The 18,464-nt window shown below is 39.4% G+C and overlaps 1 protein-coding gene across 1 annotated transcript in view; it reads left to right on the top strand.

Moving 5' to 3' along the window:
• The window catches only part of MAP3K5 (mitogen-activated protein kinase kinase kinase 5), a 170,207-nt gene that overhangs the window by 114,827 nt on the left and 36,916 nt on the right, over positions 1 to 18,464 (top strand). Inside the window, exons 15-18 of the mRNA XM_090279899.1 lie at positions 9,050 to 9,183; positions 15,118 to 15,245; positions 16,189 to 16,325; positions 17,262 to 17,367. Coding sequence (XP_090136025.1) covers positions 9,050 to 9,183; positions 15,118 to 15,245; positions 16,189 to 16,325; positions 17,262 to 17,367 — 505 coding nt within the window. The remainder of the gene's footprint in view (positions 1 to 9,049; positions 9,184 to 15,117; positions 15,246 to 16,188; positions 16,326 to 17,261; positions 17,368 to 18,464) is intronic.

Below are 18,464 nucleotides of genomic sequence, written 5' to 3'. Positions count from 1 at the left end.
CTGTAACACCCCCCGCCCCTTCCCCCCTGCAGGGGTCAGGAGCCTTGAATTCTGATTCTAACTTTGCCAACAGCCCATTTTATAACTTTGGACAAAATGTATACTCCCACTGGACTTAGATGATTTCATCCTGTAAATGAAAGCTGAACAAGATTTTAAATGTCCTTTTCTAGCTCAAGTATTATATAATTTTCAAGATTAGTACAAACTGTACAAGGTTTTTCCAGTATAGCTCAATACCACTTTTGGAGGACTTTTCTATTTTTAAACAGAAAGAGAAACAACTTCTTTTGATTCAAAGCCAGGTCTTTTGATTCAAGGCTGTATGTTGACATGGAAGGGTTAGGAACCCATATCTTAAGTAATTTAATGTATTGGTAAGCTTGTATTAAAATTATTGAACAACTTATTGCAGTTAATCATAAGGGTTCTAACACCTATTAACTGTGCTCCCTGTTTTCGTTCCCCCAGCCTTCCATATCTTTGCTAAGAGCAGGGCATCTACCCGGTAACCTAGGCCAGATGTCTCAGAGAAACTACTTCCCCAGCCTCTCTCACCCTCACACCCAGTCTTTCCTCTGGCACCTTCATTTCACTCTCTCTGTCACTCCCCTAGCCCAGGTCTTCCTCATCTCCCATGCGGCCTCTCTCCTCTGTCCACGCACTGTCTCTGTCATCATCAGACAGATCTCTCATGCGGATTGAATCCTGTGACTCCCCTCATTGCAACCTTGTGATGCTACTCTTTGTAGAAGATTTCCACACCATACAATGTTCTTAACTATATGGCTGTAACGTATCCTTCCCTTTGCACTCAGTGGTCCAGCAAAGCCAAATTCCTTTCTAGTTGCCAGACAGCCAGGCTTTCCTTGCCTCCAGCCTTGACATGCAGACACCCACTCCACATGCTTTTTCTGCTCTGTCCCACTTGAGGACTGCATCCTAATTTTCTGAGATCCAACTCGTTTCATTTGTTAAATCATTTTCAACACTTCTTCTCTTTCTTCTCTGTCCTAGCTCTTCTTATTGCAGTGTAATCCAGTAGCCTGCACAAGACTGTTAACATCCCAAGCCTGGACTGTGGCTCTATTTCCCTTTGAATCACATAGTCTCTCAGGGTGCCAGGCTTCTGAGCAGAAGTACAGTCAGAAGGGTTTGAAGCTGGGGATGAGATGACAAAACCAGAATTGTTTAAGCAATATCTCAAAATGAGAGGAGAGGGATATGGACTGGAGGGGGCAGGATCAACGCTGGTAAACTGACTTTAATCAATGTCAAATCAATGAGAGAATGGATACCGTGATCAAGCTGACTACCATAATCAGGCCATTCTCAATGCAATCTTTTTTTCATCTCCTTTTCTTATTTTCCTAAAAAAGATTACTGAGGTACTTTAGTGCTCAATATAAAATACATTGTGTCTTCCTCTTCACCCCTCTCTCAAACACATGCATATATTCTTCCACCATCTGTCCCTCCTTCTCTCTCTCACTCTCCCTCCTTCTTTGCCTTTCCCCCCAATAGTCTTCTTTATTTATATGCATTCTTACCTCACTGTTTTATCCAAATTAGAATGTGATTGACAGGAGCCTGCAGCAGTCATAGCAGCTGGCCCTGTGCACCTGTTCATACAGTTTCCAGTGTGCATGAAGAGAATTGACCTCTTGGGGGATGGAGTGGGGACAAGCAAGATAAAAGGAAGACATCCCTTTGATGCATACATTTTTGGGAGATGAAATACCATACCATTTCCTTTTCTGATGATTTGCCTCACAAACAGTGAATTATGGCTTAGGATTCACCTAAATCAATTTGGAGTCATCGAGTAGCACACTGGCATGTGGCATGTTTTTCTGAGCACCCTCTATTTTTGTTCAGTTCTGAAGCTGAATACCCACAGTTACCACTTTGTCTGAAAAAATATGTCCCTTATAGTGTTGTATGATATGAGTGTCAATTTGTTACTCATTCATTCCTTATGTTGGGAGGGAAAAAAAGCTTTTCCGTGACCAACTTAACTTCAGTGATTGAGGCCTGAGAATTAACTGACCAAAGACACATTAGTAGGAGAAAAAAGAAAGTTTATTTAGGTATGTGGGAACATACAAAGAAGTGGCTCCTGAAGAGCTAGAGTTAAGAGTTCATCTAATAAGAAAAGTCCTCAAGAGGACTTAAAGGGAAAGCACATGGTGGGAAACTAATGAGAAACAAGTGGAAGGTACAGAAAGTTTTGTACAGGTTTTGTCTATGTAATTTCTCATCTAGGTATGAGTGGTCCTAAACCTCCCAGAGAGGGGTTACAGCAGCTGTAGTTTCAAGAGGCTTTGTTTAAGTCAGCACAAGAAGTTTAGATAAGGTTTTTTCTGCAACTGCTACTTATTGAGATGTTTTCATTCAGCTTAAAATAATCTTCATACCACATTTGTAGGTCCACGTGTACTCATCAGTTCACTCAGCAGTTATTAATTGGACATCTACTATGTGGTAGGGTCCCTGGCTGGTTTGGCTCAGTGGATTGAGCGTCGGCCTGCGAGCTAAGTGTCGCTGGTTCGATCTTCCAGTCAGGGCACATCAGAGAAGGAAAACTCTGATTCCAAAAAACCTCCGCTGCCTTGCGGCATACCTCTTCAGGAGAAAGGCTAAGGGAGTAAACCCCGACAGAAAATCCGGAGCCGGAGTCCCTAAGGCGGTTTGACGTTGTAGTCAACACCGGCAACTCCTGCGGCGCACCTGAAGCCAAGCTGTATTGACTCCGTCTTTCCCTTGGATCCCTCAGCTGCGAAGAGAGGGGGGGGTCTGCTGCATGGGCAACAGCAGACCCTCCATATCACCCTGCCCAGGCTCTGTAGCTTCAGCTTCACTGGAGAGGACACTCCAGCGTCATCGCAAGATGTCGATTCAACACGGGAGGAGACAGATACCGTGTCACTCCCGAGTCGGACTGCACAACCATTCTCGGCGGTGCAGATAGACACTTAAGAAGCTACACCATCGTCTCTCGAGACGGACGGCTGCCAACGACGACTATGTGGTAGGCACTGTTCTAGGTGCCGGCAATAAATACAGCAGAGAACAACGTAGAGAAAAATCCCTGCCCTCGTTGACCTTACATCTAGTGAAAGATGAACATACAGCATCAATAGTCAGATCTGTAGGATGTTTGATAATGATCAGTGTTAAGGAGATGCGTAAAGCAAGGAAGGAATTAGGAAGTCACTTTGTAATGGGGTGAGCAATTATGGACAAGGAGGCCAGGGAAGACTCATTGACAAGGTGATATTGGAGTAAACATCTGAGGGAAGGGAAATCAAGCCAGATATTTGTACCTGCAACATTTCTAGCATTCTATTGATATTATTAACAGTTATTTATGTTTTTTCACATTTGTATGTTAAGAAGGGAATACTGGAAATTAACAAAGCTATTATTTGGGTCTTTGGGGTGACCACTCAGTTAATGTAATTAAGTACAGAGGTAAGTGCTTGGCCTTTTAGAAGGTTGTTTTACTGTCGGTCTCTTGACCATGCAAGAACTAAGTGAGTCACCACTTTGTCATTTGTTATTTGGCTTTGTCAATACTGTCTTCCTACACTGATTTTCTTCCCAGCACCAGTTTAGATTGTTCTGAGCAGGCAACAATAGAGAAGTGATTCTAGAAGTATTCCCATCGTTGCTTCAAAATGCAGTTGTTTCCCTTAGCAACAACCCGATTTGCTAGTCTATTGCCATAGAAATAGAATGTAAAATATATAAGCAGTGTAATCCTACCTCTTATTTTTTAAAACATTCCTTTCTCTGCCCTCCTTTTTTTCCATTTGTGTCATTTAACATCCCTGCCTTCCCTTGGCTCTTGGCCCAGCTCTGTCCTTCTGGGCTAGGCCAGGCTCCTCAAACCTGCCTTGTAAGAATAGAAAGAAAAGATAAAAAGAAACCAAGCAGCAGTTATCCATTGGGATGGTTTTCAGTAACACTTGTCTTATTAAAGTCCTTTTGATTTTTACTATTACCACTTCTAACAGGAGGCTCTGTCTAATAAATAATCTTTTAAAAGAATAGTCGTTTGATGCTTTACATTTCTGAGAGAAACTAAAACTTGAGCAGCTTCATCTAGGCTTATATATTCTTCAACATGCAATATAAATAGCTCTGTGGCAAAACTCCTTTCAACCAAAAATAAAGCAATACTGATTTTAAGTGTTTGGGCACCTGCTTAGTTAAAAAAGGTTCTTATTAATTTTTCTAAAGCCTGATTAACTAAGTAAGCCAATATTTACTGAGCATCTATTATAAGCCATATATTGCTAAGACTAGGGATATAGCAAATTAAAGATAAAGTCTTAGTTCTCAAAGAGCTCAGAGTCCAGACTGGGATGCAGACTAGGCAAGGGAAAGAAGAGTGATAAATGCATGGAAAAGTTAAGTGCAGACAGCCTTGAAAGCATATCAGACCAGAACCTAACCTGGATTTTGGAGTTCAAGTGGATAATTCAGGAAAGCTCTCTGCAGCTTGATTTTGAAGGATGAGGCAGAATCCCCTAGGCAGAAAACACAGCCTGTGTAAAGACAGAAAGCTCTTGGGAATGTCACTGAGAGTTTTTGGAGGAGGTTGATGAGAGAGAAAGTTGGACACAGAGGCAGTAATAAGATCCTGAAAGGTATTTCTGATGTGTGAAGGGGTTTGGCTTTGGTCCTAAAAGTAGCAAGGAGCCAATAAAACAGAGACAGTGATACAAACATGGAAAGCTCATGTAGGAACTTTGAACTTTGGAAAGTTTACTGTCAACTTAATGGAGAAAGAATTGGAGAACAGGGCAACAAGAGAGGAGGGGCAAGGGAGGCCTGTTTAAGTAAATAAGTCATAAGGATATCGTGTACAGCACAGGGAATATGGTCATTAATATAATAACTGTGCACAGATGGTTACTAGACATATCATAGTGATCACAATGTGAGGTATATAAATGTTAAATCGCTATGTTGTATTAATATTAATAATTATATGCCAACTATAATTTTTAAAAGTCTGTAGAATTGGTACAGAAGAAGTGTAAGAAGGACCTGATCTGAGCAATAGCAGTGAGGATAAACCTGACAGCATTTGCCGATCAATTTGGCATGGGGAGCAAGGGAAAGGAAAGAAGGAATCCAAGACAGCCACCAATGGTCGACCAGCTGTCTCCTTGAAAACATGACGGGATGTCCAATGGATACTGACAGTACATTGGAACAGCTTTACAGTACAGGCGTTTGGAAACACAAGCACTTATGCTATAACAGGGTTTCCCTATAGCAGAAAGAACACAAAATGTAAAACCTTATGAGCTGGGTTTAAACCACATATTTTCACTGAAAAGATATTTCTGATCATTTGTAAATTGGAGCTAATTACAGACCTTCCCTACTATGACACAAGCTTATTATGACCATCAAATGAGATAGGTTATTGAAAATTAATTTTTTTCTTTGCAATTATAGAGCATTATAATAATGTAAGGTGGTGGTGGTACTAGCTTCAGTGTATAGGTTTTATTCCTATGAGAGCGCACACTGGCAAAGACGAAATGCTTTGGTGGTGGTCCCTGCCCTGCCTCCTGCTGGCCTGAGCCCTGGCTGGTGGATTTCCAGCATGAGTGGCACAGCATGACAGAGATTCCAACCACAGGAATTGGGTGTGGAGACTTGGGCTTCTTCAGGTGGCATTTTTGGCCTGTGTTCACTGCCTCTTTGCTGGAGTCCAGTTTTATCTCCTAGCCTGTGGAAATTGCTGAATGATTCCTGTTCCCTATTCTCTCACCTAAAAACATATCTGGTCTTCTGCTCTGGATTAGGATCATCTTTAGCCTTATGTTAGCAGCCAGATTAACAGTATTCTCTAATGTACCCCTGGGTACCCAGGAACGGATGCCCAGGATTGCCACTGGGAAAGGAGACTCCTCCCTTCCAGAGTCTGGCCTCTGTCCGCAACCAGGGAAGGGTCCATGGTAGGGAGGTCAGTGCTCACCCAGTCCTGGAATGATGTTGGCCATAGTTTTCCACCAGAGAGTACAGCCTGGCTCCCTTCTATTAAGACTTGGAAGCCTGTTAGAAACATATAAACTGGAGCTGGTAACAACCTACCCGCACATCTTCATCCTCCGTAGCAGTGGCATCCCAAGTGGAGAATGTGTACCCCAGGGAGTCTGCAAAGTGATGTGATTACCTCCTTCTGTCCGTAACTTGTTCTTTTTGATCTCTGCTGCCTTTTATGATCTTCTCATTGCTTTTCCTATTTTATACTTTTCCTTTAATATATCCGAGTGTGTATTTATTTTTATTCTTGCTATTTAGGACTCAATTTTTGGAAGTTATATTTGATTCTGTCTCAAATCTGACCTTTTCTAGAGTGTCTTTTATCCTTTTGTTATGTTTTTTATTTCTTATTTTATATTCTTATGTAAAATGTACTTAATATACAGTTTTTTTAATTTTATGAAGTTTTAGAGATTGATATTTTTCAAACCAGCTTTCACTAGTGGGAAATTATTTCCTAATATATTTAAAATTTTTGGATTGTGAGCTCAATTTCAGTGTTCCATGATCAGTGAGAATCCTGCATAGTCTGTATTAAGGGCATCTCCCCTTAAAATGTTTTTGCTTTGTTCCTGCTAGGAACTCCAGGGATGTCCTATGCTCAAGACCAATGATGGGTATTATGATAAGTATAAATATGAACCCCAGACAGCATGAGGAACAGCCTGTGGTTGAACGTATTCAGAGGAGACTCATTTCTATCCACTCAGAGCTTAATCTGAGACAGATAAGCTTTCTTTTTGTTTCCCAGTACAGTGGGCTAACATTTTTCTAATACACACTTTCACCAAATGAAAGTTTTTCAGGAACCCTGGTTTTGTGTGTTCTTCATCTAGTGTAGGCACAAGACCTCATTTCCTCTCCCCTCGTGGGCATTAAGACTAATGTCCCAGATAAGGGGCTGGCAAGCAGTGGCCCAAAGACCAAATCCAATCTGCCACTTCTTGGTAAATAAAGTTTTATTGTAGCACAGCCATGCCCATTTGTTTATATGTTGACTGGGCTGTTTTCATGTTACAGTGGCAGAGTTGAGTAGTGGCCACAGAGATTATATGGCCCACAAACCTGAAAATATTTATTATCTGGTCCTTTACAGAAATGTTTGCCAGCCCCTGCCCTAGATTAATGAGACTGGAAGGCCTACCCCATTTCCATACCATAGGATAAAGGAACATCAGTTCTTGTGATAACCTGTGGAGTTTTCCTTTTTCTCTTTAGTTCCTATTAGCCTTCTTTACTTTTTTGTAAGCTCAGGCAGGAATTTAAAAATATCTATCTTATTTTGTCTGTCTGTTTAGAGCAGGAATGTTTTCAGGTACTTAGCCTACTGTATTACCAAAACCAGAAACCCTCTTCTACTGTCTTTGGATAGCAATATATTATTAATTCTGTATTTCTTTGAGTTGACAACTGCATTTAATCAATTAAAAATTGTTTTTGTTTTCTATGGCCATAGACAAAATTTTTTTGTCTTCTAATGTAATTCTTTGAGGCCATGAAAAATTTCATCTACATACCTCTATATCAATGGGCATCTGATATGTAATGCTCTCCTTTTCATTCTTTATAACTATTATGTAACTCCCATAATCATTCCATTGGTCAATTAATTGATTATTTTAAGTACAATAGTCGGTTTTCAAATATATGTTGCCTGTTATTTTTAATATTCTATGATCAAAGATAATATCCTTTTATGATATCAGTTCTTTGGAACTCGTCAAAATTTCCTTTGTGGCTGAATATATGAATAATTATTACATATTTTTCATATATGTGTGAAAGGAAATTATGTCTGAATGTAGGGTTCTCCCTTTTTATGTCAGATTTGTTAATTGTGCCATTAGGGTCTCTATTTAAATTTGTCATCTGGATATATCAGCTTCTTAAAGAGTTCTATTAAAACCAATTATGGTTTAGATTTGGCTATTTTTCTTTGTAATTTCATCAGCTCTGCTTGGTCTGTTTGAAAGCTGTGATGTGAGTGAGTGTAAAAATCCATGATTGTCTTCTTTGGGGTTATTCATCAGTATTAATGTTAAATTTGCTGGCTTATAAATGTTAGAAATCAGTTTTTTTAAATGGCCAACTCAAACTCTTATATGAGTTGATTCTAGCTGTGGGCTGCCAGTCTTATGCTCCAGCGAAATGTAGCCAATACAAGGAGCGTGTTCTAGTTCTCTCTTCTGCTGGCCGGTTTGTTTCACACTGAATTGCTGCAGACATGGTTTGATCTTTTGATGGCTCTCCATCTATAATTTTAGTCTGAAACAAAGGTTATGTTTTATGGATGATGCCTCCAGGTCTAAGGGGATCTCTACCAGGTGCCCCCCTAAATTCCTTTCATTTTGATCCAGTTTTCCATATCTGACTGACATACTTGATTGACAGTTAGAGCTATAGAGCTATAGATATTTCCTTTTTACATAAAAGATGCTGTTTCCCCTCTATTTTTTATTTTAAAAATGTGTTTTAGTCTTGGGGAATAGGGGTGATGTAAAAATAGTCTTTGCTTTATTATTGTCAACTAGTAAGACCTCAAATTTTTCTTCTTACCCAATACCTTTCAGTGGTTTTATTCTCCTTGTAAAAAAGCTGAAAAACAAAAGATTAATTAGATGCGATAGACATTGATAGATGTTGATGCTAGTCATACTTATGTCTAGAATCAATGAAAAATAGGATTTAGTAGGTAAAAGAATCCAAGTGGGCTTTTGAAAAAACACTTCTATGAATTTAAAATACATAGTCACTCTGTGTTTGTAACGGTTGTGAAAACATGGGCACACTATCTGGTTTATGTTGAGAGTGTCTATTTTTTTTTTTGTCCTTGAAGGTGCTTTTTAGAATTTCATCTTACTGTTCCCCATGTTAAAGCCATCTACTAAATTAAGGAAGTATGCTCTTAGAAAAAGTTGATGTTCAAAATGTAGAATGTAACTAATGTTTCAATCTTCTCTCCCCATTTTTCCTTTTGTAGTATGACTATGAATATGACGAAAATGGTGACAGAGTCATTCTAGGAAAAGGCACTTATGGGATAGTCTACGCAGGTCGAGACCTGAGCAACCAAGTGAGAATCGCAATTAAGGAAATCCCAGAAAGAGATAGCAGGTATAGTAATTGTGATTAATAACAAGGTGTTTTCTAAGGTATTTTGGGTTGTTTTTAGCCTTTTTGAAAATACACTGTGACGTTCTAAATAATGAAACTGTCTGAAAACTCCATTGTTTTAATTAGCTCCCTGTGAGGTTTAGCACAAGAAGTTTAGATAAACAAAGGCTAGAAGGCTTGATGATTCTACTATAAGACTTGTGTGGGAAAGGACAGCATCTCTGAGGTGACAGGGACAGGACTCTTGAAGAGCAGAAAAGAGAAAGGCCCTGTGTGTGTTGGGCCCAGGTTATGCCGGATAGCAGTTGGTCTGTTCTATGGCTGGATGGGGAATCGGCACTATCTGAACTGGTTGGAACCAGAGGTTCCAGTTTCCAGTCCAGCATGGGAGGAGGTTGGAAGTCATCACTCCATCTGAACAACATACAGAAATCTAAACACACTGAGAAATCAACAGCTCTTCTTAGATCCATCAGAGAAGTAAAGTCAAGCCACTGCTTCCCAAAGTCAGAGAGACAGTCATAGGGGAGTCACACACTTTTTTTTGAGTTTTCCTTCCAGGAGCCCCACCAGCTCCTCATAGTGAATATAGGAGAAAAATCCCCTCACACTTCTGAGACGGGGATGGGAGAAGGGAACCACTGTGAAATACACCAGAGTATTCTGTTCTTCTTAACAAGGTCTGCCCTCAGGAGAAGCTATTTTACCAGGGCCTGACCTCTTGGGGTGTTATCAGAGCCTAAACAACTTGGAAGAAGGGAAATGCCCCAGTCCAACCCTTCCTATCCATCCTGTCCCACCTAAGGGGGCTCAGGGGGACTGAGGAGTGCAGGTGAAGTTCACGCCCAGTGGCACAGGCTCACTAAAAGACAGACCTAATCATAGGGCTATAGAATGCTTCCCCTCCTGGAGTTCCTCTACCTATAACACCATGCTTGGCTTTCAACAAAAATTACAAAGCATACTAAAACACAAAAGGCACAGTTTGAGAAGGCAGAGCAAGGATCAAAACCGGTCTCACATATGGCCAGGTAGGCCAGGATGTTGGAATAATCACATCAGGAATTTAAAACAGTGATGATGAATATGCTAAGAGCTCTACTGGATAAAGTAGGCAGCATGTAAGAACAGATAGCAATGTTAGCCGAGAGGTGGAAATCCTAAGAAAGAACCAAATAGACATGGTAGCAATCAAAAGCCTGTAACAGAAATGAAGAATGCTTTTGATGGGCTGGACGCCTGGTTCAATCTCTGTGTTCAAGGCTGTGTCAATAGAATCTTGCAAAACCGAAAGAAAGAGAACAGAATATCCAAGAACTGTGGAACAACTATAAGACGTGTAACATATGCATGGTGGGAATACCAGAAGGAAAGGAGAGGAAAAAAAGAAGAGAAGAAATATTTGAAGAAATGATATGAATCACTGATGGTGGGGACTTTTTTGAAAGAAGAAAGCTGTTCAGGGGTGAAACAGCTCTGGTAACAGCATTTCCTGTTGCTCCAAGCTCTAGTGCTGTCCTATCATTTGCTTCTCCAACCGATAATTCTCTCTTCTCTCGATCTCATGATCTCTGCTGCCTCATGGCTTCTGTTATGTCTGCTCTCCATAAGATACTGCTCCCACAGTCAACTCTACGCATTTGCTATATGTTGTGCATTCAAACTCTGAAAGAGGATTGGATTGAATCCGTTGTTACTATAGTCCTTATTTGGCCAAACTTGAATGCCGGGCTACATTATGGACTTATTTAGGCTGCCCTCAAGTCCACTACTTTTCTGTGTCTGTGGTGTAGGGTCACATGTCCAGTTTTCTTCAGAAAGGACACTCTCCTAAGCTTCCTGGGTCACCTGGGTACCCAAGTCTCCACCTGGTAAGTCTGAAAGACACCTCAAGGTTAACAGTGGGTTTTTACCCCCATGTGTACTCTACCTAAAGTCTTCCCCATCTCAGTTAAGATTACCCCAACCATCCAGCTGTTGAAGCTAAAACCTAGGATTTGTTTGGATTCCTCTCCCTCACTCGTATCTACTCCATCAGCAAGTTGGGCTGTTGTCTCAGTCTCTGCAGGATGTTCTGAATTATTTCATCCCCATCACAGCTCTAGTCGAAGCCCTCAGGTCTCTCACCTGGACTCCCTATTGCAAATACCTCATAACTAGTCTCTGCTTTCACTCTTTCCTCCGCCTCAACTCCATCCCTCCTAGAGAAGCCTAAGAGAGCTTTCTGAAGTGGAAGCCACATCTTGTCACTACTGCTTAAAACCCTTCAATGGAGTTTTATTGTAACCAGCATAAAACCCAGAACCCTCAGCAGAGACATCTGCCTCCCTCTGTGGCCTCACCTCCACCTCAGCCACACTGACCTCTCTCCATCCATCAGGCACACGAAGGTTCATTCCCCAGAACTCAGCAGGATTGCCTCATTTTCACCATTTTGTTCTCAGTTCAAATCTCAAGCCATCAGACAAGCCTTCTCTGACTACCCCCAGCTGAGAAAGACACTCTCTCCCATGCTACCAGTGTCCCAGGTCCCAGCTCTCTTTCTGCCCCTCCATCCATAGTGTGACCTCCACAGGTGACCACTCTACCTCCAGCCTCAGGCTCTGCATTCCAGGAAGGAAGAAGAAAAAGGAAGACAAACTTTTCCAGAAATGTCCAGCAAATTTCTACCTCTGTTTTATTAGCCAAAAGTAACCTCCCCTAACTACAAGGGAGGCTTAGAAACTCAATAGCTTTTTAGCTGACCACTTGTTTCTCCAAACAAAATCATAGAAAGAGGAAGAACAGATATTTGGTAGGCACACAGCTGTCACTGTCTGCCATATGTATGATTTCATGTTTTCTATGCTACTGTTGTAGTTTCCTCTTGGTTAATTCATGAGACATATTCATGAATTCTTATAAAACGGTGAGAGAAATTAGTCATTAAATACCTAGAGTAATTATATAAATTTGTCATATGAAAATTTTTGTTAATTATTCTTACAGGTTTTTAAGTAATATATACATAGAGTAGATTTTTGAAACAATATAAAACTTAAAAGGGTTGTCACTCTCAAATTGCTGCAGCAGACTCACTAATCTTTAGCAACATTCCCTCCCCTTCCACCACCAGATGAATATAAGGAGGTACTTGGAAGAAAGCCACTTTTGTAATCATCTTTGTAACTTAAGTTTACTCAGCTGCGACTGTGCACACACAGAGCACACCAACAGCAATAAAGGCCGTGTTCTGTTACAGGGCATTTGGCATGATGTGGACTGTTCCAAAACATGTGCATGACAGGCCCTTCTCCTGAACAGGTGGCACAGGGCATCTTCTGTTACCTATGAAAGGAGATCACAATGAAGTCTATCTTGTTATTGTGAGATACAACCCACGAGGGTATTTCCATCTATGTGACCTGGAAAGGTTTTGATGTTGCATTTTAAAAGATAGCTGTTAGGATAATTACTAAAGTAGTTGGTTGAGTATGAATAATGCATAATCCAGCATACACTAAACATCACAATCTGTAAATAAGGATCGTCTCAACAAAAAGCATCTGTGTTTCCTTCACACTCTAAAAACACTTCGTTACAGAATCAGAGTGGATAAGATGGTGGTGGAGTCCTTACAAAGTCATAATCTCCACTCCTTGTTCATTTCCTGTTGATTTCTGCCCCTAACTTTCTATATACCTGAGCTATTTCTTTAGATCACTTACTCTCTACCCAGCTGTATGTTAGAGCCAACTGGGGAACTTTAAAAAATACTGATACTCAGGCCCCACGCCAAAAATTCTGGGATGGGCCTGTGATATTTTTTAAAAGCCTTCCAAGAGATGCAAATGTCCGTCCATTGTGGGAACCACAGTTTAGGTGGTTGTATTATAGAACGATTTCGATTCAGAGAAGGTGCTCCGGAGACAATAGAGATTAATAACTTTACAACGCAGGATATATATGAGCATCTCAGGTTATATTGTTCCTTCTTTCCATTGTTACAGCCAGTTGAGAAGATACAGGATTTTCTTGTCATTCCCATTGACAAGCATAGTTTACTGACCTGAACAAATTATAATTTCATGCTAATACAGTGCTTGGCACTTCCACTTCCACTTCCATTTAGTGAGAATTGGTGGGTGTTACTAATCATTTCCATATTGGAGAAAGTTCTTATTCTTAGCTAGGATGAATCCTGATTATTATTGTAATTTTTGAGCTGTCCTTTGGTTACAATGTGGGAGTTGTGGGGAGGCGTATATTTACTTCTCCAAGATTTTACATTTAAACAGTCATGACTGGTTTTCAGTAGAGGGTCAGGAGGTGGGAACCCTTTGGTTCATCACAAACTGAGTTAGTCACTTGATTAAGGCTATTCAGTCGTCTTGATTCCCTAAATCTGTACAACAAGGTCCAATATTTGCCACTAATTTATCTCATGCATATTAAGAGCAACCTTATCAGATAATGTTATTAAGGTGTTTAAACCCTATGGAAAAAATAACTTCAAATGTCTTCATAGCTGAGAGTCATCACCAAAGTATCTTAATGGCAACATCCTATACTGGTATTTCTTGTGTTATCTAACTCAAGCACTTATCAGAATGATGGTGATCTAAATTGATACCCTGACAAAAGGTTCAGTTTAATAACTGCCTTCATAGTTCCTAGAGCTATTCTAAAGGAAGATAAAATGAGTAAAAGTCAATTTTTTGTTGTTGGCAGTTTTCGGAGTAATATTTCACAATTTATAAAAGTTTGTTTAAACAAATTAGGATTTTTGCCATCTGATATTGCTTCAGTTTATAGCTTATCCTGCAAAGGTTTATGAAAATAGTATTATTCAATACTAACCAATTCTAGTATTTGTTTTGGACATTCAGAAAAATCCATTCTGCTTATGTGGATTTGCTATTGTAATATCTGAGTATTTCTTGCATGTAGGACTGAAGCAAGTTATGAGATATCAGATTTGTACTTAAGAAGTCATAGTAGTTACACCTGTAGCCATCGTTTTATAGCAAAAAAAAAAAAAATTAGGTAATAGTTTTGATACTCTGTTTATCATTGCTGACCTCCTACCCTAGTTACTTACACAATAATTAAATTAGAGCTACGGTGGGTTCAGGATTGTTAAGAGTCTGCAAGTTTTATAGTGCTTAAAATAGTCATCAAACGTGTTCTTCTGTCCATTCCAAACATATGAAATACTTTCACTTATAATTTGATGAAACAACATATACCAAGTACATGTTTGAAGTCTGGTTTAAAGCTAGTCTTGCAGTTAGAGTCTTGGTTAGGATTGAATTTTTTAAAAGCCTGATAAAATAGAATTGGCAGACACAGTAATGTGAGAATCTCAAGGTAAAGGGCTCAAGGAAAATTGGGATATAAATAGTTGTATGATTTTCATTCAAGAGTTGACGAGCCTTTCAGTAAGCTCTGGAATGAACATTAAAGTTACCTATAATTTTTATCTTCCTGAGCAAGAGTCTCCTGGAATAGTGAAGTTATGTTATGAGGTCAATGGAATTATGGCCAAAGAGGCCATAATAGTTATGTTGAGAGGCCAAAGTTATGTAAATGTGATAGTGAGCTATGTAAATGATTTTAAGTTTTCTGGGTTCAAATCTTAACTCTGCAACTTACTAGCTTTGAGATCTTTGGCAGGATAGTCATCTTCTCTATGAATCAATTTCCTCACCTGTAAAATGGTCCTTTTAGTAGTACCTTCTCTTGGGGTGGTTGTGAGAAATGAGTTAACATATATAAAAGGCTTAGACTGGTGCTGGACACAGTTCCCCTCAGACCCTACCATGGCTCCAAATATATATATGCAAATATATAAAAGGATATATATTTAGCTGATGTTTTTGTTTTATATTGTGTAAATGTATACACTGGTGTCTGGCTACATAATGAGCTAATCGATATTTGCATGTTCGTTAGATACTCGCAGCCTCTGCATGAAGAAATAGCATTGCATAAGCATCTGAAGCACAAGAATATTGTCCAGTACCTGGGTTCTATCAGTGAGAATGGTTTCATTAAGATCTTCATGGAACAGGTTCCGGGGGGTAAGAGGTGTTTTTCTTTCTTTAGAAACTATAAATTTCTAAGGCCTTGAAGAGGAATAAAATTAAATAGGATTTACAAGTTTACAGGTCTTAATTTGTCTAAGTTAAAAGAAAAGTTGGCCATATGACCTTACCTTGCAGTTTATTAGAAGACTAGAAATAAATATCTGAACCATTTTAGTATCAGTCATTGTGACTTGGATTAAAATTTGCAAATTCATTGCTTTTTAATACTTACTATTTGATGACAAGCATCTTCAGAGCAGGAATACTTGCCTGTCCATATATTTTTTAAAGTTTTTAAAAGAATGAGTTTTATTTTTTATTGTATTTTTCCATTACCATTTATCTCCCTTATACCCACCCTGTGCAATCACCACACTCGTGTCCATGAGCCTTTTTTCCTGCTTGTTCGATCCCTCCACCCCCTAACCCACCATCCCCATAGCTGTCATCCTACTGTCTACGAGTCTGTCTCTAATTTGCTTGTTAGTTCAGTTTGTTCATTAGATTCCACATATGAGTGAAATCATATGGTCCCTGTTCTCTGACTGGCTTATTTCACTTAGCATAATGTTCTCCAGGTCTGTCCATGCTGTTGCAAAGAGTAAACTTTTCTTTTTTATGGCCAAGTAGTATACCATTATGTAAATGTCCCATAGTTGTTTTATCCTCTCATCTACTGATGGACACTTGGGTTGCTTCCATGCCTTGGTGATTGTAAATAATGCTGCAGTGAACACAGATGTGCTTATGCCCTTTTGAATTTGTGTTTTGGATTTCTTCAGATATATGCCTGTTCATATTTGAACTCAAGTATCTAGTATAGTTCCTGGGCCACTGTAAATAATAAATGTTAGATTAAATTACTGTTACATTATTAATATACTTTGAAGAACACATTTGGATTAGATTTTATTTGCTGTTTTCCCCTACTTTATAGGAAGCCTTTCTGCTCTCCTTCGTTCCAAATGGGGCCCACTTAAAGACAATGAGCAAACAATTGCATTTTATACAAAGCAAATACTCGAAGGATTAAAATACCTCCACGACAATCAGATAGTTCACCGGGATATAAAGGTAGGATGAACTAGAATTTATTTTTGTGAGTTTCTTGGTGGGTAATTGTTGAATTTGCAAAAGCCATATTGTGTTATGGGTATTAACTTAGAATGGTGAATAAATAAATCTTAGAAATAGAAATATAAGATATTGCTCTGCCCTGGATCAGTTATTTTCATATCTGATCTACTTAAGGAATAGAGTTCTTAACCATGTTCAACCAACAAAGATTGAGCATTCACTACACGCCTGGCACTCTCCCGTGTGAATGCTGTCACAGCAGAACAAAATTGAAACAGGATATGGTCCCTGCTCCTGGGAACGTAGAGGCTGGTTAATCTTTTCATACTCACTCAGAGGAGCTACTCAGTAAATATTTATTGAATCATTGAATTTATGGTTAGAAGGAGAAAAGAAATCTTGTCACAACTGTGATTTTTTCATGGATTGAACTAAATTTAGATAAGCTAGTAGAATCTTTTTAAAAAGAGAATATTCAGAACTAATTAATTTCTGACAAAGGCTGGATTATGGAAAAGTAAGTTAGTATTACTACCCTAAAATCAACCCAAATGCCTGTTTATTTGTGATATCCCTGAATATTCTAGAAAAAGAAGTAAAACAACATAGAAAAGAAAGTAAAATGGGAAATTATGAATATCATACTTGAATTTATTATACATGTACTGTGAACAGATAACCCCTGTTATCTGTAAAATATAGCAAGCTCTAACTAGGAACCGTGTTTAACCTTGTGACCCAAGAAGCAGACCGTGACCAACTGATAAAATATAAACAAAAATGGTGTCAAGATTCACTATTGAAATTATCTGTTAATGAAGACTACAGAACGTGTCCTTGTTTGCTCTAAGGACACCTTTTCTTACTGGACTTGTGAGCAACAATAAGCAGTATTGGAAGAATATTTTTTCATTCAAGTCCTCTGTTCCCTAGGGTGACAATGTATTGATTAATACCTATAGCGGTGTTCTCAAGATCTCAGACTTCGGGACGTCAAAGAGGCTTGCTGGCATAAACCCAAGTACTGAAACTTTTACTGGTATGTTTTTGCAGTGATGATACAGCTCTTATGTAGTAAAGAAATAATTGCTGCATTTGAGCAGAATGTAAGACAAATGTAGTCATTCTTATAAACATTAATGTTGATATCTCTTGATGATTACTGAAAAATGTGCAGAATTTGATCTGGCCCTTTTCTCATCTTGTATTTTTATGACTTGTTCAGTCTCCTTGCTTTATGCTACTGAATTTTTTTTTTAAACTCTCCATTTGTTATTTGTTTTTCTTTTTGTGTCATTACTTCTCTCCTGGTTGGCCTACAAATCACTATAATCTTGACAAGACTTTATTTTTTTAAACATTTTTAGCTTAACCTCTCTGTGATTCTTACTCAGACCTTAATCACTTCCCATGTGGACTATGAATTCCCTCTTTTCTAATCTGTTTACTCCCTGTGGTGTTTTCCCCTGTTCACAACCTAAATAACTGCAGCACTCACCAACTCAGAAGTGGGTGGGGGGAGGGCTTGCCTCAGAAGTTGGGCAATGCAGCGGAGCAGCAGAGTCCTGGGAGGGTGGAGACACAGTGATTCTCAGAAAGGTAACTGGAACCAAGAGGAAACTGAGGCTCAGAGGGATGAATGACGGCCCCGCAGTGACGTGGAGGGCATCCGCAACTTCAGCCTGCTCTGCACTCCAAGTTCTTATCACTCCATTTTGCTATTTCTCATGAAGTATTAAGTTCTCGTATTATTATGAGAGAGAGAGAGATTTAGGGCAAAAAAAGATAATGAATCATCTTTGGTCTAATACAAAGCAAAATGGCCAGATGTCCCCATTTCTGAGTTCTGTGAGGTAGGTGGTAGTGCTTCCATTTGGCAGGTGCAGAAATTGAGAGAGAACAGGGACATCAGGGACATCACAGCTGGAAGTCACACCAGTTTATAAACGATAGAACTCAGGGTTGGCTTGTTTTTTATCGACCCTTTGCTCTCTGCTTTGACCTTGCTTCAGTCAGCCGTTTTCTCCACCTTGCTGAGTATCTGTTCCAGAAGCCTGGAAGAAGGAAAAGAGGAGAGCAAAATGCCCTAACTTTTCATCCCAGATCCCTCTGCCTAACTTTTCTCCTCAGAACATT

This window comes from Furipterus horrens, unplaced genomic scaffold, assembly GCF_987537825.1.
Source record: "Furipterus horrens unplaced genomic scaffold, mFurHor1.1.pri manual_scaffold_6, whole genome shotgun sequence".
NCBI lineage: Eukaryota > Metazoa > Chordata > Mammalia > Chiroptera > Furipteridae > Furipterus > Furipterus horrens.
Note: the sequence above shows the minus strand (reverse complement) of the source record. Positions and strands in the feature narration are given on the sequence as shown.